Source organism: Mastigoproctus giganteus, chromosome 3, assembly GCF_048544385.1.
Source record: "Mastigoproctus giganteus isolate SK-2022 chromosome 3, ASM4854438v1, whole genome shotgun sequence".
In the NCBI taxonomy this organism is placed as follows: Eukaryota; Metazoa; Arthropoda; class Arachnida; order Uropygi; family Thelyphonidae; genus Mastigoproctus; species Mastigoproctus giganteus.
Genome location: NC_143577.1, coordinates 258,757,460 through 258,777,864, shown reverse-complemented (window position 1 = coordinate 258,777,864; position 20,405 = coordinate 258,757,460). Strand labels below are relative to the sequence as shown.

At 37.6% G+C, this 20,405-nt stretch overlaps 1 protein-coding gene across 1 annotated transcript in view; it reads left to right on the top strand.

Annotated features, from left to right (window-relative positions):
- The window catches only part of LOC150089102 (transmembrane reductase CYB561D2-like), a 66,716-nt gene that overhangs the window by 27,075 nt on the left and 19,236 nt on the right, over nt 1-20,405 (top strand). Inside the window, exon 3 of the mRNA XM_090370411.1 lies at nt 7,650-7,751. Coding sequence (XP_090226537.1) covers nt 7,650-7,751 — 102 coding nt within the window. The remainder of the gene's footprint in view (nt 1-7,649; nt 7,752-20,405) is intronic.

Here is a 20,405-nt window from a genome sequence, read left to right as displayed (position 1 = left end):
TATCCATAGCAGCAATTTGCCCCCTATGCCACACCGATCCAAATTTAATCTTATCAGCTTCCACAACAGCAGATGGAAGTTCGTTCCAGCAGTCAACCACCTGCTGACTAAAGGCAAACTTCTGCACAGCTTTTCTGCAATTTGAATTTGTGTCCCCCTCGTGTGAGTAGTCTGAGCAAGAGGAAGAATCCCATCAGCATTGAGGTTGCTCAATCCATTCAAAGCCTTAAACACCTTAATCAGATCACCTCACAGGTGCCTAATCGCCAGATATCACAATTTTCAAAACTTCGTAAGAGTATCCCTTTGTTCCCCTGAACAATCTTGTTTTCCTTCTCTGTACTCATTCCAACACCTCTACATTCTTCCTAAAATGAGGCCACCCACACTTGAATGCAGTACTCGTGATGTGGCCTGACCATTGCTTTATACAATGGGATAATTACCTCCTTATCCTTGCTAGCAAAATTCCTGTATATCACTGACAAAACCCAATGAGCTGCCCTGGCAGGTTGTCTGCACTGCTCAGAGAACTTCAGATCTGACTGCACAACTACTCCAGGTCATTTTCATTTAACATTAGTAGTGCATATGATGCAAGAAAGCAATCTTATACAGCATCAGCCAAACTACTCTAGTAACACACAGTTGGTATGTTACTCTGGGTTATTTGGCAATGTTAAATTGCTTAAATTGCTATTTCTCAGCCCATCTGTCCAACTTTTATTGGTCTATTTTAGTAGCATATTATGATTACTTTCATTTACCACCCTGCCAACCTTTGTATCGTCTGCAAACTTGGACATTAAGCCTTATACGTCTTCATCAGTATCATTGATAAGTATAGAAAACAACAATGGGTCCAACTCCAAAACTTGGGGAACTCCACTAATAATGAAGAGCAATATCCATTGATTACCACTCCCTATCTTATCCCACTCAACCATTCCTCTATCCATAGCAGCAACTTGCCCTTAATGCCACACACACTGCTCCAATTTGTATTGAAGTCTTATGTATAACAGTATAAAAATCTTTCTTGAAATCAAATCCAAATATATATCGAAATTATTTTGTGCATCCAGTTCCTTTGTAACCACATAGTAGTATCCAATCAAATTGGTCATACAAGATTTCCTCTTAACAAACCCATGCTGTGTCTGAATTAAAACTGCAGTCTTGTCCAGATGATCCCACAGTGCTTCTTTAACCATTATTTTCCCTGGAACAGAAGTTAAACTAACAGGTCTGTAATTACTCGTGTCACCCTTTGTGAATTGGGGATACATTTGCACATCTCCAGTCCACAGGGTCCTACTGTGAATCCAATGATGCTCTCATAACTATGGCTAAGAGTTTGCTTACTTCCTTTGCTGTCTCCCTTAATATAATTGGATAGATCCTATCCATCCCAGGTGCCTCCCTTATGTTTAACTTGAACAATTTCTCTTCCACTTTCCTGTCAGTTATTACAAAATCATTTAGCTCCCTGTTGGAATTTGATAAACTTCTGGCATCCACTTCACTAAAGAATTTCTCATATGTGAATGTAGATGCCAAATACTCATTCAGTTTGTCAGCAACCTGAGCATTATCATCAACAGTCAAACCATCAATATCAAGTGGACTAACTATGATGTTTTGACATCTATAGTTACTAAATTAAGAGACCTGTAGTCTCTTAATTTTCCACTAAAACCTGTAATAAATTGCATACTTTTATTCATTCACATAGAATTAAAATGTACAGTAATGACAGTGGTATCCTATATGGCATAAATATGATGTTTTTTGTTTCTATTTAAGAACGAACTCAAGTTTATTTAAGTAAACTAGACCTGTAGATTTGTTAGGTTTATTGTTTTCTGAGGCCTATTTTGGATGCATAATTATGAACCCACAGATTCTCATGGAATTCATGGTCAATGATTATGCAAATCATGGTAGAAGATAAGACTCTATTTACCAAGGTTCTTTGTAACTGTTGCTCCAGGGTCTTTCTTTCTTTCTGCAGAACAGTGTAGTTACTATTTTTCCAGGATCCCCTGCAACCTTATTTTTAGTGTATGCAACGATATGACCAGGTTGCACGATTATGCTTGGTTGCTTAATTTGGCATTGCAGATGCTGCGTGTATCTGGAATTTGCTGCATACCATACCTCCACTGAGTTTGTTCTCTGTGGCTGTAGCATTTTCTTAGAATAGTTATCTTGCCTTGTAATAGCAGGATAATTGCCTCCTCATTCCTACTGTTAAAATTATTGTATACAAGGTTTGGCAATGACGCTGTTATTTGGTTTTTAGGAGCATTAGCAACTAAGGCTATATTGCTCCGGGATATGCGGTGGTCATTCCCTGACCTTTCCGCATCCTCCCTATTTGGTGGTGACGGGCTCGAACCCCGGTCTAATCAAGAAGCGTGTACTACGCACTGCTGCTCCTACCCACCTGGCTACGGAGGCACCACTTGGCAATGACCAGTCCAGAGTCGGACTGGTGCACTAAAAAGAACATGAAGTGAAGGAACTTAAAAAAATGGTTTTATTTTTTACAAAGCAATCACCACCTAATTGAATGCACTTGTTACACTGTTCTAAAAGTTTCTGAAAAGAGTCAATGGAGGTGTCCAAATAAATGATGTTCAGTTTGGTGGTTATGTTTTTCTTTATGTCCTTAATTTCCTGAAATCACTTTCCTTTGAGGGCAGTTTTCGCCTTGGGAAAGGGAAAGAAGTCTGCTGGTGCTAGATTGGGAGAGTAGCATTGGTGGTTGATTCTACAGTACCATGTTTTATCAGAAATGGCTTAACAACAAGTGTGGAATGGGCAGTGGCATTGTCTAGCGACAAGAACCACATTGCTTTCTCTCAAAATTGCAGCTTCACCTGGGAAATGTGCTTCAATAGTCCTTGAAGCACCTATATGTAAAATGCAGTACAGGTAACCCTCGTATAACATGGTAATTAGATTCCTATAAAAACTTGCGAAACCATGTTATACGGGACTTTAAGAATCAGTACAAAAAGGGGGGTTACGTTCCAAAAGCTAATCAGAAACTTTTTATTAAAATAAAATTAAAATAAAAATAAACTTTTTATTAAAAATATTTAAAAAATTTTATAACTATCAGAAAAATTTTATTAAAAATAGTAATAACTGAACAAACGTCTTACAAACTGTGATACATAATATGTCAGTTAATGTACGTTCATTTAATTTTCTTCCTCTTCATTACTGCTAAGCACAATCAAACGAGAACATTTTCTCAGTTGCAGAATATCTTCACCTTCTGAACTTTCTTCTGCACCATCTAGATTTCATGTATCTTCTGCTCTCTTTAAAAAATCATTAGTCTGGGTTTGTTTGCGTTTGCTTGATAGATCTTTGTAAATTACATGGTATGGAGCTAAGTGTTTTTGAAGCTCCCTTTTGAACTTCGTATTCCTTCCAGTTGAAGGACCTGCATTAAAAAAATAAATAAATGAATAAGATTATAATTGCTCGGCTAAATTTATGCCTTCCTATATGATTTTTAGTGTAAAATTTGGAACTTCAGAATTTTCATCTGTGCTGTTATCCTCTGAATTGATTTGGTTTACCTCTGATGCCATTTCCACCAAATCCGCTTTGCCAGCCTCTTTTCTAGCAGTAATTCTTGAAGTTTTCAGTAGTCATATCATCAAAGCCTTCCTCTCCTACCGACTTAGCAAGTTCTACTTCACACCGATTCTGTTTTCTGCCGGTTGGACCATATTTCCTGAATGAACTGACTCTGGCCATTCATTTTTCCAACATGCATGTGTTGACGGTTTTACTTCTTTGAGCGATAAAGCTATGATTCCAATATAGTCCACATTCGAAAAATAGTTCAATGCCTCTATCACTTCAATAGATTCGGAATCAATTTTTTCCGAATTCCATTGTAACAATTTTCTGATGTAATGAGTTTTAAAGGTAGATATAATGCCTTGATCTAATGGCTGAATTAAAGAAGTTGTATTAGGTGGTAGGAACATTACTTCAACATTTTGGATGATTTAAATCTTTTGGATGGCCTGGCACGTTATCCAATAGTAGTAAAATTTGAAATCTAGATTTTTCTGCTTTAAATACTTTTCCACAGCTGGCACAAAACAATTTAGAATCCATTATTTAAATAAATTGCAGTTACCCAAATCATGCCTAATTTCCTTAGGCATAATTTAGGGCTGGAATTTAATTTACAACAAAGAAATTATTCCAATATGCTTCTTGAGAACAAAGTTTAGTAATACATACCCAGAAAAATTTATAAATGATCAAATAAAAACCAAAATAACCTTACTAAAACCTTAAAAGTTACGAACTGCATGCTTCAAAAGTCACTAATTTTTATGGTCTCAAACCAGCAAAAGTTCAATAGCACAGAACCTAACATGGGGATTTCCCAACGAAATAAAATATGTGGATTTCCCAATAAATTTATTTATTTATTTTATTATTATTATTTTTTTTTGCATAACGACTAGTGAGTTAACAGTGGGGATTCACAAAAAAAGAGTGCAACTATTTACCGTGTTATATAAGTACTGTGTTGTGCGAGGATTGCCGCAGTTTATCAATCATGTTAGAGCGAAACCGTGTTGTAGAAGTACCATGTTATATGGGGATTGCCTGTATTGACTCTCTATCCTTCAGTACAAATTCCTTGTGAATCATGCCCTGTTTGTCAAAAAACATGATCGGCATTGTATTAATCGTGGAATTCTGTAAGCAAACCTTTTTGGGCCTTGGTGATGATTTTGAAGTCCACTGCATGCTCTGATGCTCCTTTTCTGGGTCATACTGAAACACCCAACAGCCATCTCCAGTAAAAATACACTCAAGGAAATTAGGATTGTCTTGATGAGCCTGGATGAAGTCTTCACATGATGATATTCTTTGTTACTTCTGCTCATCTGTGAGGCTGTGTGGCACAAATTTTGCATAGACCTTACTTTTTTCATAAAACTCCATGCAGAATCTGACAATTCGACTCCTTATTCATATCCAACTCGTCAACCATCATTCTAAGGGTCAAATAATGATCTTTTGCCACAGTTTTCTGAGCTTTTGCAACTCAGTCCATTTCAAGAGGTTGATGAATGTCACTCCTTGGAGCATTGCAAAGATCATCACATCCAGTGATGAGCTGAAGCCAGTTTGCACCAGCTTTTAGCATTAGAGGATACGATGCAAGAAAGCAAGCTTATGCAGCATCAGCCAAAAAACCCCCTCCCATTTCACCCCTCCATTTGTTCCAAATGCCTGTCCAGCTCAGCCTTAAATTTATTTAGGCTATCAATTTCCACAACAAAAGATGGAAGTTTGTTCCACCAATCATCTACCCATTGGCTAAAGGCAAATTTCCACACATTTATTCTACAACTGTCTTTCCTCAATTTGAATCTATGCCTTCTCAAGTTCTTAATCTGAGCAAGAGGAAGAATCCCATCAGCATTCAGCTTGCTCATCTCATTCAAGGCCTTATACACCTCAATCAGATCACCTCACAGGTACCTACTCTCTCCAGGTGATGCAATTTGCAGAACTTAAGCCTTTCTTGGTGAGAGCACCCCTTTGTTCCCATCACCAATCTTGTTGTCTTTCTTTATACTCGTTCTATCAACTCTACATACTTCCTAAAACGAGACCTCCAGACCTGTACACAGTACTCTAGGTGTGGCCTGACCATTGCATTGTATAACGGGATAATCACCTCCCTGTTTGTGTGAACCAGTTGTTAAAAATTTTTACACAAACAGATGTTATAATACGATGTTTGCAAACCAAATAATCTTAATCTTATAAAAGTGTAGAAAATAATACGGTGTATAAAATAAACTTCAAAAGGAAAACATGAATTTCTAGTAGTTAAAGAGCCCTTTGCTATAACAGATTGGTCAAAATTATGTTACTATGCATGTGCACTTCTTATTTGTCACAGGTTGTGATATGCATTTAATTTCATTATGAAGTGAGACAAACATCTACCTTATTATTTTACTAATAAGAGTTGCCAATAGTCCTTAAAATATTGTTTACTGCATTGTATATTTCAACATGATTATATTATACTTTTTATTTTAATAACCTAAGTAGCTCACATGTAATATTTCATAATACAAGAATGATAGGCATTTCTTTCTGAAACATTATTATGGTTTGCTCACATACATATCTTCTTTATACCTTATTCATTTCAAATGTACATATTTTAAATTGTAAAGCAGTACTTAATTAAAGCAGTACTTTTTTTTTTTATTGTAATAAACATTTTAAAATGTTTTTATATATTATTATTGTTAAGTATGATTCCCAGTGGCTCAATGCATTGCTACTTTTTATGGAGAAAGGTACAGAAAGTACATACTATGTTATCTCTCTTAAATCGGTACTTTTTATAGAGAACCAGTTATTAAGATTTTGGCAGCTCATCACTGCTCGCATCTGTCTTTGAACCGCTTATATCATTAAATACACTGGTGAAATTTAACGTTTCATTGCCATAAGCAATTTGAAACATTTCATATGTTTCTGTTACAGGTTTTCCCAGTTTAAAGCAAAATTTGATATTTGTTCTTTGCTTTGTTGCAAAATTGTGACATGGAACATTGACACTACAAAACTGTTGTTACTTGCAACCCTGTCCTATTATGTTTGCAGAAATCAGTAATTTAGGAAATGACAATATTGCTCTGCATTGAATTAGCATAATTTAGCATAGACAATAAATAAATATATTAAACTATCTTACGAATCAGAGCTCTATAATGGCTTCTGTTGAGGGCATCAGAGTGCACTTAACAAAATAACAAGACAAAGTCGTTACATTATAAAATCTTGTCTGGAATACAATGAGTTTTGGCACAGCAGAATGTTTGGAAAGTACTGCAGCAGAATACTGCAACATCACTCCAGCTCTCTGTTGTCTGGTGCCACTTCTCAGATTCCCTTATGAGGTGATGTTACCTGTTCAGAGAGTTTTCTCTGTTGTTTTCAGGATTCAGTGCTCTATGAATTTATCCTTGCTTGTTCCATTGTAATACAGTTGGAATTATTCCTAGAGAGAATTCCATAATGAAGTACTTTAAATTATAAATTTATTCTTGCTATTATGTTAAGCAATATCTCAGAAGAAGAGCTCCTAAACTCCAGAATTAGCACGATAAGTACACCTAGAAACATCATGGATTTTAGAAACATCAAAATCTACATGTTCTAGTGTTATTTTAACTTAATGAAACTGAAAAATTTCCATAGCTGAAACAAGAATTTTAATTTTGATCTTGAACTTGTTGATAGTTGCACATTACTTTTTCAGTATCTGGAAATTTTTTAGTAACTATAGATTTAACCATCCAAGTATTCAATTTTATATATAGTCAGTTAACCAGCTACCATCATAAAATATGGCCATCCTAAATTTTGCATATTTCCATCTAGTAGTCACATAATTCAAGTGTGTTCTGTGACAACTTGGGTTCTACATTTTGTATGCTGCTGATGATTAAATCTGAATTTTAATTTTGGTCACATAGTTTGCATCATTCATTACTGTCTATTGATATGTTTTATCTACATTACAGCTTATGTGCATTACATTAAATATCAATTTTTCTTTCCACTAGTATGGCCTTGTAATGTATGAAGCTATTTTAGTGTTTTCACCATGGTCATTATGCAGAAAGTGGCAGAAATCTTCAAAAATAATGCTGCATTGGATGTTTCAGGCAAGTGTTAGATTATTTTTAATTTTTATATATTTTTTAATTTTTTGTTTCCTGAAATTACTTTATATAACTTCTCTACTGTTTTCCTCTGGCAGGTGCATCACTAAAAGTCACATTGACTGGCATATGAGATCTCCATACCATGGAAACGTTTAGAATAAAAAACCGTCAAGAATGTAAAATTGTATACTTGTTAATGTACTCATTATAATGACAGTATATTGCATGTAAGAAGATATCAACTGGACAGGTATTTCGAACGAACGGAGGGGTGAAATGGGAGTGGGTTTTTTTTTTTTTTTTTTTTTTTTTTTTTTTTGCTGATGCTGAATAAGCTTGCTTTCTTGCATCATATGCCTCTACTAATGCTAATGCTAATGCTAATGCTAATATAATATACAGTTCACGGCACTTATTGTGATCATGAATAATGTTATCACTTCATTACTCACAAGTTTTCTTCCTGACCACTTGCACCTTTCTATGGTATAAGTTTCCACTCTGCATCCATAAACAACGCTGAACAACTCCATTTTTGTTGTCTTGAAATAATCACAGTAAACGACATCCACTGTATACAAATGATTTTAATTTAATTAGTATTATTTATAAATTAACTTTTAATTTTATTCTTTATAAATTAACATCAGACAAGATTAAAAAATCATTGCAACAACTAGTAGATATTTTCATAAGCATATGAATGCACGAGATATCCTGTAGAATATCTTTTAAGTGTACAGCCACTCCCTGATTAACGTAAGGGTTGCATTCCGTGGAACTCTACATAAATCAAATTTTATGTAAGTCGGAATTTCCACCACTTGCAACTGTGCTCACTGAATTGATTGAATCAAAAAAGAAACACTCGATGGACATGTGAATAGAATTATTTATTGTATTTATTCAATTTTTTATCCCATACGCAGGAAAAATTACAAGAATGTGTAACTTAAAAAAATTAAAAAAAAAAAAGGAGACAGGCATAATTTCAGTAAGTTTTATGTCTCGAGCATCATTGCCAGAATCAACGTCTTCAGCTGATAAGTATGCCGTTGCAGAGATTGAGGGCTGTGGAGATTTAGAAGGGATTGACTGTTCAACGTTACGAAAGAACATATTAATGGATGACCGGACAGTGTTTTTTCTTTTCATCATGGATTTCTTTGTTGCAAGCAAGCATATTAGTATTAATAGAGGCATACGACGCAAGAAAGCAAGCTTATGCAGCATCAGCCAAAAAAAAATCCCTCCCATTTCACCCCTCCATTTGTTCCAAATGCCTGTCCAGCTCAGCCTTAAATATATTTAGGCTGTCAACTTCCACAAAAAAAGATGGAAGTCTGTTCCACTAATCAACTATCCGCTGGCTAAAGGCAAATTTCCACACATCTATTCTACAACTGTCTTTCTTCAATTTCAATCTGTGCCCCCTCACGCTCTTAATCTGAGCAAGAGGAAGAATCCCATCAGCATTCAGCTTGCTCAACCCATTCAAGACCTTATACACCTCATTCAGATCACCTTGCAGGTGCTGCAATTTGCAGAACTTAAGCCTTTGTTGGTAAGAGCACCCCTTTGCTCCCCTCACAACCTTGTTGCCCTTCTTTGTACTTGTTCTAGCAACACTACATCTTTCCTAAAATGAAGCCTCCAGACCTGTACACAGTATTCTAGGTGCATTAGCATTAGCATTAGTAGAGGCATTTGATGCAAGAAAGCAAGCTTATTCAGCATCAGCCAAAAAAAAAAAAAAAAAAAAACACCACTTCCACTTCACCCCTCTGTTCATTCGAAATACCTGTCCAGCTGAGCCTTAAACTTATTTAGGCTATCAACTTCCACGACAAGGGAGGGAAGTCTGTTCCACCAACCAACCACCCGCTGGCTAAAGGCAAATTTCCGCACGTCTATCCTACATCTGTCTTTCCTCAATTTGAATTTATGCCCTCTCAGGTGATTATTCTGAGCAACAGGAAGAATCCCATCAGCATTGAGCATGCTCAAACCATTCAAGGCTTTATACACCTCTATCAGATCACCTCGCTGGTGCCTAGTCTCCAGACACAGTAATTTGCAAAACTTAAGCCTTTCTTCGTAAGAGCACCCCTTTGTTCCATTCACTAATCTTGTTGCCCTTCTCTGTACTCGTTCCAGCAGCTCTACATCCTTCTTGAAATGAGGCCTCCAGACCTGTATACAGTACTCTAGGTGTGGCCTGACCATTGCCTTATACAAGGTAATAATCACCTCCTTATCCCTGCTAGAAAAATTCCTATATATCATTGACAATACACCATGAGCTACTCTTGCAGCCCGTCTGCACTGCTCAGAGAACTTCATATCTGCCTGCACAACCACCCCCAGGTCCCTTTCATTCTCTACCACTGTCAGTGTAGTACCACAGAGTTGATACGTTGCTCTGGGGTTGCTGTTTCCCATGTGTAATACTTTACATTTGTCAATGTTAAACTTCATTTGCCACCTCTCAGCCCATCTGCTCAACCTTTCCAGATCCTGTTGCAGCAGCATAGTGTCAGTAGTGTCCTTGACAACCCTGCCTACCTTTGTATCGTCTGCAAGCTTCGACATTAAGCTTGATATACCATCATCAATATCATTTATAAATACAGAAAACAGTAATGGACCCAACACTGAGCCCTGGGGGACTCCACTAATAACATTAGTCCACGACGAGCAGTGTCCATTGATTACCACTCTCTGTCTTCTCCCCCTCAGCCACCCCTTTATCCACAGCAGCAATTTGCCCCCAATGTCACACTGCTCCAATTTGTGCAGCAGTCTTCCATGTGCAACAGTATCAAAAGCCTTTCTAAGATCCAAGTATATAATATCAAAGTTATTCCCTGCATCCAGTTCCTTTGTGACTGCATCATAGTATCCAATCAAATTGGTCAGGCAAGACTTCCCCTTAACAAAACCATGCTGTGTCCGAGCTATAACTGAAGTCTTGTCTAAATGATCCTGCAGTGCTTCTTTAACTAGCGCCTCCATTAATTTTCCTGGAACAGAAGTTAAACTCACAGGTCTATAATTACTTGTGTCAGCCTTTGATCCTCCTTTGTGAATTGGGGTCACATTTGCACATCTCCAGTCTGTGGGTACCTCCCCTGAGTTCAAGGAAGCACTCATAATTATGGCTAAGGGTTTGCTTACTTCCTCTGCTGCCTCCTTTAATATAACTGGATAGATCCCATCCACCCCGGGTGCCTTTCTTGTGTTTATCTTCAACAATTTCTCCTCCACTTTACTCTCAGTTATTACAAGATTCTCTAGCTTACTGCTAGAGTTGAATACACCTCTGGCATTCCCCTCGCTAAATAACTCCTCATGTGTGAATGTCGATGCAAAATGTTCATTTAGTTTGTTAGCTACCTGAGCAGGATCATCAACAGTTGACCCATCGATATCAAGTGGACCAATCTGATTCATCCCCTTCCTTCTAGAGTTTACATAAGTAAAGAACTCTTTGCTGTTTTTCTTTGCATCCCTTGCCAAAGATTTCTCGTAATCTGCCTTCACCTGCCTAACCTCCTTTGTAACTTGGTTACAGATCAACTTGTATCTATCATAGGCTTCTGTGTCATGTGTTAATTTGTATGTATCCCATGCATTTTTCTTCTCTGCCATATGCCTCATTAGTTCATCTGACATCCATTTAGGCCTAAACCTTGAAAAATATTTCTTAGTTGGTATGTAAAGCCTAGTAGCTTCCAAGATAAGTTCTTTGAATGCTTCCCATTTTGCATTTGCTGTTGGTAACATCATCAATTGGTCCCACTGTATAGAATTTAAATACTGTCTCAGTCCATCGTAGTTGCCTTTACGAAAGCAATAACCGTTCCCTTTACCCCTAATGGTAGTTACCTCTTTGAGTAAATCCCACTTCAGCACACTGTGATCACTGCCACCTAGTGGTTCATTTATCTGCAGATTCTTAATGCATGAAGAATCACTGCTGATAATCAAATCAAGAGTATTCCCCCCTCTAGTTGCTTCCCGAACATGCTGATGTAGAAAACAATCATCCAATAAATCCACAAAAGCCTTGCTAGTGTGTGAGTGACCAGCCCCCAAATTCCAGTCAATATCTGGGAAATTAAAATCTCCCATTATAAGACTCTCTGATTTACTGGCCCACTCTATTTCCCTGTAAAGTTTCTTATTATACTCATCAGAGTCATTAGGCCTATAGCACACTCCTACTCTCAATTTTGATCTCCCAATGCTTATGTCACACCAAACTGACTCGACACTGCCCTGTCCAGCGATGTCCACTGGCTTCACTTCCTTGGATTTTATGTATTTCTTAACTAATAGCATAACCCCTCCTCCCTTCCTATCCAGTCTATCCTTTCTGTAGATGTTGTACTCCCCAAATTCCAGTTCTGCATTCCTTATATCTGTGTGACACCACGTCTCTGATATCCCAACAATATCTGCCTTTGATGTTTTGAGCAATACCTCAAATTCATTAAATTTATTTACTAAACTCCTAGCATTGGTGTACACGCAAGTATACATGCACCTATTTCTATTCTTAGCTACCCTAACACAACCCATGTGTTTACTTGTACCGCAATGACTCCCAGCAGTCTCTGAAATAACGTGCATCTTATTTTTCAGGCTTCTGCTCATTCCAATAGAAGCAGTGCAAGAATCTCTTTCACCTCTGCCAGTGGCTACTGTTAATCTATTCGTCTTTGTCTCCCCCCAAGCTAGCAGTTTTCCGACCCACCTAACACTGCCTTGTGTAGCCTGACCATTGCATTATAAAATAGGATAATCATATCCCTGTCCCTGCTAGCAAAATTCCTATATATCATTGACAAGACTCCATGACCTGCCCTGGCAGCCTGTCTGCACTGTCAGTGAACTTCATATTTGACTGCACAATTACCTGAAGGTCTTTTTCACTGTCCACTTCCCTTAGCGTAGTACAACACAGTTGGTACGTTTCTCTTCGGTTATTGCTACCCATATGCAGTACTTTGCATTTGTCAATGTTAAACTTCAGTTGCCACTTCTTAGCCCTTTTGCTCAACTTATCTAGATCCAGTTGGAGTAGCATACTGTCATTACTGTCTCCGTAGCCAGGTGGGCAGAAGCAGCAGTGTGTAGCACACTTCTTCTTGATTAGACCGGGGTTCGAGCTTGTGACCACCAAATACGGAGGATGCGGAAAGGTTAGGGAATGACCACCGCATATTCCCTGAGCAATATGGCCATAGTTGGTAATGCTCCTAAAAAAAAAAACAACCAAATAACTGTCTTTACTGTTGTTAACAACCCTGCCAACCTTTGTATCATCTGCAAACCTGGACATTAAACTTGATATACCTTCATCAATATCATTGATAAATATACAAAACAACAATGGGCCCAACACCAAACCCTTGGGAACTCCACTAATAACATTTGTCCACAAAGAGCAGTGTCCATTGATTAGCACTTTCTGTCATCTCCCACTCAACCATCCCTTTATCCATTGTAGCAACTTACCCTTAATGCCCTACTTCTCCAATTTGTACAGCAGTCTTCCATGTGCAACAGTATCAAAAGCTTTCCTGAAATCCAAGTATATGATATCAAAATTAATTTTTGCATCCAATACCTTTGTGACAACATCATAGTATACAATGAAATTGGTCAGACAAGACTTCCCTTAACAAACCCATGCTGTGTCTGAATTATTACCACAGTTTTGTCTAGGTGGTCCTGTATCACCTCTTTAACCAGGTACTCCATTATTTTCCCTGGAACAGAAGTTAAACTAACAGGTCTATAGTTACTTGTGTCGCCTTTTGAATCCCCTTTATGAATTGGTGATACATTTGCACACCTCCAGTCCACGGGGACCTCCCCTGAGTCCAAGGAAGCTCTCATAATTATGGCTAAGGGTTGTTTGCTTACTTCCTTTCCTGCCTCCTCTAATATAACTGGATAGATCCAGTCCACCCCAGAGGCCTTTATTATGTTTAACTTCAACAATTTCTCCTCCACTTTGCTCTCAGTTATTACAAAATCACTTAGCTCTCTGTTAGAGTTTGATAAAGTTCTGGCACTCCCCTCATTGAATAATTCTTCATGTGTGAATGTAGATGCAAAATACTCATTCAGTTTATCAGCTACCTGAGCATGATCATCAATAGTCAGCCCATCTATGTTAAGTGGTTCAATCTGATTCATCCCTTTCCTTCTAGAGTTTACATAAGTAAAGAAGTGTTTGCTGTTTTTCTTTGCATCCTTTGCCAAGGATTTCTTGTAATCTGCCTTTGCCTGCCTACCCTCCTTTGTGACTTGATTACAGACTAGTTTATATCTGCCTATATCGACCTGGAAGCTGCCTTGTACTCCATCAGTTTCCCCTCACTTGTTCACCTCCTAGAAAACTACTTCTACATAAAAGGTGACATGTTGTGGTTTATCACAGCCCTGCTCTCTGACAGAACCATTCTTCTTAAAGCGGATCAACACACAATCAGGAGAAAGATCACTGCGGGAGTTCCCCAAGGCGGAGTCATCTCCGGAGCGTTATTCAATGCAGTTATTATTCCGTTTGTGCAACAGAGAGAAGACATACTCTGTTATGCCGATGATATTAAGATATATACTCAGATTAACCCCGGCATACATCTCTCAAACATCAATAAAAAGATCAGTGAAAAGTTACACGACTTAGGATCCTATCTCCATCAATTTGGCCTCCTCATTAACCCTGCCAAATCAGCCCAAATTGTCTTTTCTCTGAAGCGCCAACCTACTGAAATCAAAGCTTCTCTAGACGGCATTCCCTTCCCAGTGGTCAAGATGCATACAGACTTTGGAGTCGTCTTCGGCTATAAACTGAGCTTCAACCCCCACATTGACAAGCTCATAGCAGAATTCTGTCAAATGCGCTGGACCACAAAACAACAACTGCTCCACGTTAGGGATCTGGATGTGACTCGTTGGTACGTATACACCTCAGTATACTCCGTCGTATTGTATGCCTCGGAAATTTGGGGGTCCGTGGCCCCTACCAACATCAAGCGCGTGTACTCCGTTGAATACTGGCTCCTTCGCTGGGTCACGCAAAAATATCGTCGTCCACCCCAGCAAAGGACAACTGCGATGCCGATGTCACTTAATTTTGCCCGACTTCCAGATCTTGTATTTGAAAAACCCCTTGTTCTCACTGTCAAGATGACAACCGGAATGGTCTCGGAGCCAAGCATCTGGGAACTGTGTGGCTGGAGGATCCCTCTACCGGACTGAGGTCAGCTCCCAAGCTCACAGCTCACTATAACAGACTAGTGCTCAGTGACTGCTTTCTCCCCAGGGAGATGCTCCCCACAATCCTTTCAATTGACGGCGACCTCTGTAGGTTTGTGAAGGATCGGAGGTACCAAAAGCAGATTCTTAAGAGCCTGACCTTGACCAGGCAAAGTGCACATTGATAAGGGCAGCATAATAATGCCCAATATATTGTAAATAATGTTCAAAGCACGATGTCTTTATGAATGTGTTGTAAATAAAATGAAGAATATCTTTTAAATGAAGAATATAAATATTAATATAACATAATGTAAATATGAATATCTTTATTATTTTATTGTAAATACTGTCAAAAGCATATATCCTGTAAATAATCTGACACTGATTCTATTTTATTGTTGGCTCTGGGGGATGAGCCCGAACCTCTATGTGGGCCTCGTCTCCCCAAGGCTATTGTCCACCAGCCAATGTAAAACCCCTGGCATTGCTGCTATGAAGGGTCTATTTTATATACCACGTTTGTATACAATAAAGATTATATATATATATATAATCACCTCCTTATCCCTGCTAGCAAAATTTCTGTATATTATTCAAAAGACCCCAGAAAACTTCATATCTGACTACACAGTTACTCCCAGATCTCTTTCATTCACCATTACCCTGGGTGCGGTACAACATGGTTGGTGCATTTCACTGAGGTTACTGCTACTCACATGCAGTACTTTGCATTTCTTAATGTTAAACTTCAGTAGCCACTTCTCACCCCATCTGCCCAACCTTTCTAGATCCTGTTGCAGAAGCATACTGTAATTAACATTCCTGCTAACCTTTGTATGATCTGAAAACTTGGACATTAAGCCTGATATACCTTCAAAAATATCATTGATAAATATAGAAAACAACAATGGGCCCAACCCCGAACCCCGGGGGACTCCACTAATAACATTAGTCCGCAAAGAGCAGTGTTCATTGATTACCACTCTCTGTCTTCTCCCACTCAACCATTCTTTTATCCCTTGTAGCAATTTGCCTTTAGTGCCATACTGCTACAATTTGTATAGTAGTCTTCCATGTGTAATAGTATCAAAGGCTTTCCTGAAATCCTAGTATATGATATCAAAATTACTTTTTGCATCCAGTTCCTTTGTGGAGAAGTGTTGTCTGACCAATTTAATTGGTCAGACAAGAGTCGCCTTAAAAAACCCATGCTGTGTCTGAATTATTACTGCAGTCTTGTCTATATGATCCTGCAATGCTTCTTTAACCAATGACTCCATTATTTTCATTGGAGCAGAAGTCAAACTAACAGAACTCTAATTACTCGTGTCACACTTCAATCCCCTTTTGTGAATTGGAGATGCATTTTCACATCACCAGTCCATGGGGACTTCCTCTTAGTCCAAGGATGTTTTCATAATTATGGCAAGGGTTTGTTTACTTCCTTCGCCACCTCTTTTATTATAACTGGATAGAACCTATCCACCCCAGGTGCCTTATGTTTAATTTCAACAATTTTTTCTCCACTTTGCTCTGTTATTACAAAATTACAAAATCATTTAACTCCCTGTTAGAATTTGATAAACATCTGGCCTTCTCCTCCTTGAATAACTCCTCATGTTTGAATGTAGATGCAAAATACTCATTTAGGTTTATTCTCTCCATAATCATTTTTCCTCGATCCTCTTAATTCTTTTCTTGATTCTCCATGTACAGCTGTATCATTAGTGTTTCATACTATATCATCATCATCATCATCACCCCATGCCTGATTTAATAGCTTATCCAGTATATAATTCCAAACTCTATGCCCAAAAAATTGAACCCTGTGGAGCTATTCTTTCAGTCTCCTTACTAACTTCCACATATCTACTCTGTACTCTAACATCTCTTCCACTAAAATAGCTATGCATCATTGGATACAAATTTCCTGGGCAGCATATATTGCTGGGTCTCTTAAATATACTCTCCCACATGAAAGGTAGAAAGCTCCCTTAAAGTCCACAAATATACCTAAGGCATATTTTTTTTTCAAACTATGCTGAATGTTATATATTATTGCATGGATGACAAATTCTGTTGACTTTCCCTTTTTTAAGCTCTACTGTCTGTCAGTCTTGCCTAGCCCTTTGATATCTCTCTTCAGTCCTTTTTATCACCAACCTTTTCTCACACACTAGTAAGAGTTTTGTGGATTTATTGGATGATTGTTTTCTGCAGCAGCATGTTCGAGAGGCAACCAGAGAGGGTAATACTCTTGATCTGGTTATCAGCAGTGATCGTTCGTGTATTAAGAATTTGCAGATAAACGAACCACTAGGTGGCAGTGATCACAGTGTACTGATGTGGGATTTACTTAAAGATATAATTACCATTAGGGGTAAAGGAAAGGGTTTTTGCTTCCGTAAAGGTGAATACAGTGGTCTCAGACAGTTTTTAAATTCTGTACAGTGGTACCAACTGACGATGTTACCAACAGTAAATTCAAAGTGGGAAGCATTCAAGGAATTAATCGTGGATGCTACTAAAAGTTTCATACCTATTAAGAAATATTGTTCAAGGTTTAGGCCTAAATGGTTATCAAATGAACTAATGAGACTCGTGACAGAGAAGAAAAATGCATGGGATGCATATAAATTATCAAGCGACTCAGAAGCCTATGGCAGATATAAGCTTGTCTGTAATCAGGTCACAAAGGAGGTTAGGCAGGCAAAGGCAGATTACGAGAAATCTTTGGAAAAGGATGCTAAGAAAAACAGTAAGGATTTCTTTACTTATATAAACTCTAAAAGGAAGGGGATGAATTTGATTGGTCCACTTGATATTGATGGTTCGACTGTTGATGATCCTGCTCAGATAGCAAACAAACTGAATGAGTATTTTGCATATACATTCACACATGAGAAGCTATTAAGGTTTGAAAATGGCAGAAGGTTACCAAATTGTAGCAGGGTGCTTAATGATTTTGTAATAACTGAGAGCAAAGTGGAGGAGAAATTGTTGAAGTTAAACATAAGAAAGTCACCTGGGTAGACGGGATCTATCCAGTTATATTAAAGGAGGCGGCAAAGCAACTAAGCAAATCCTTAGCCATAATTATGAGAGCATCCTTGGACTCAGGGGTGGTCCCCATGGACTGGAGATGTGCAAATGTATCCCCAATTCACAAAGGGGGGATCGAAGGGTGACACGAGTAATTATAGACCAGTTAGTTTAACTTCTTTTCCGGGTAAAATAATGGAGTCACTGGTTAAAGATGCATTGCAGAATCATCTAAACAAGACTGCAGCAATAATTCAGACACAGCATGGGTGTGTTAAGGAAAAGTCTTGTCTGGCAAATTTGATAGGCTATTATGATGTGGTTACAAAGGAACTGGATGCAAAAAATAATTTTGATATCATATATTTGGATTTCAGAAAGCTTTTGACACTGTTGCACATGGACTATTGTACAAATTGGAGCAGAATGGTATTAAGGGTAAGTTGCTACAATGGATAAAAGGATGGTTGAGTGGGAGAAGACAGAGGGTGGTAATCAATGGGTGCTGCTCTTTGTAGACTAATTTTATTAGTGGAGTCCCACAGGGTTCAGTGTTGGGTCCACTGTTGTTTTGTATATTTATCAGTGATATTGATGAAGGTATATCAGGCTTAGTGTCGAAGTTTGCAGATGATACAAAGGTTGGCAGGGTTGTTAATGACAGTAATGGCAGTGTGCTACTGCAACAGTTGAGAATGAGAGTAGCCTTGTGCAGGCGAAGTTATTACTGCTCCTGGAATACAGAAGTTTTTTCTGTTTTATTAGCTTAAATTGGCATATTAACTTATTTTCTAGAGTAGCTTTATATTTCTACTTACGATACTTAGTTTAAAGTTTAACTTAGATAGAGATTTTGTAGGTATTATTTAGTATCGGTAAGGGTATCAAATCCACGTGTTACAAGTTGCAGCTCCGCTGAACGAGAAGTTTTTTAGCCATATTTAGCCGCTTTATTGACCAATTGTTATTAAATTATTTTCTATAAGTAGCTTATAGACCTAGTCAGGATCCTTAGTTTATTCTGAATTGAGACAGCGATATTTGGAAGTTAATTAATACTTAAGTGTCCGTAGATATACCGTTCGTAACTTGCCGCCTTGTTATACGATACAACCAGTGTTGCCAATTTAGCGGAATTGCTTCAGGTTTGGCGGATTAAAATATGTAATTGCAGATAGCAGTTTTTTTAGCTAATGAGTTTAAATGTAAAAATTTTAAATATGTTTAGCATTTTATATATTTTGGCAATGTAACCTTTAAATTAAGAAATATTTATTTAACAATATAAATATTTTGTAATTGAAATGTTTTATTGATATACATCGTAAACATAGTAGGGATATCTTATTTAATATTTTTTTTTTATAAAGCGAAGAATCGGTTTTATATTATTCAGGGATCCCCTGAGGGGAACCACAACAATTTCAATATGTAGTTACACTCGCGGTCAAACGATATGACTGTTGGTTCATAGCTTTAAATTGTTGAATCAAATCTAAAAATGTGAAAAAAATTCTAATGAATTAGTCCCACCTTTTTTTGAAACCGCGAAGGAATGCCATTGGATTATTTTTCTTCGTCGTAATTGAATCATCTGGAGAAACAACATTATAGTGATGAATAACCTCATCATGGGTATAATTAATGTCTCAGTAGAGATCTTTATATGCAGGCCATCCATCACTGATGATTCTTGTACCTGACAATATTCTCTTTCTTATAATTGATAATAGTTGTTTTATCTCTATTTTCTACCAGAACTAAAAAAACATCGTTTGGTAATTCTTTCGAATGCACCAAAAACCCATTGTGTTCCTATTAGTCGTCCTCTATTATTTTATTATTAGCTATACAGTGTAAGGAAGCATGAGGCTTATGCTGCACCAACCGAAAAAAAAAAAAAAAAAATCTGAATTATTGAGAGAGAAGTAGAAGGGAAACCACCAAGAAAGAGAAGAAAGATGATGGTATCCAGCTCAGGACCCTGGGTATTCCAAGCCCATACTCACCAGATGTGAGTCCCTGGGGTTATTATATATTTTCTTTTGAAAAATGCTGATTCCATCAATTTCAACTTCGATAGGTATTCCATTTTCTGAAATCCCCCTAGTTAACTATCTTAATCAATTATTGATATCATGCAGATCTTTGCATTTTCCAATAACAGTGTTTTTTTTATTGATATTTAAATGAAGAGCAATGTGATCTTGAGACCAATCTTAGGACCAGAAGTATAGAAATAATAAATTTTGAGATCATCATCATCATCATCATCAGCCATTTTCAATCCACTGAAGGATGAAGGCCTCTCCAGCAACTTTCCAGTTCCTTCTG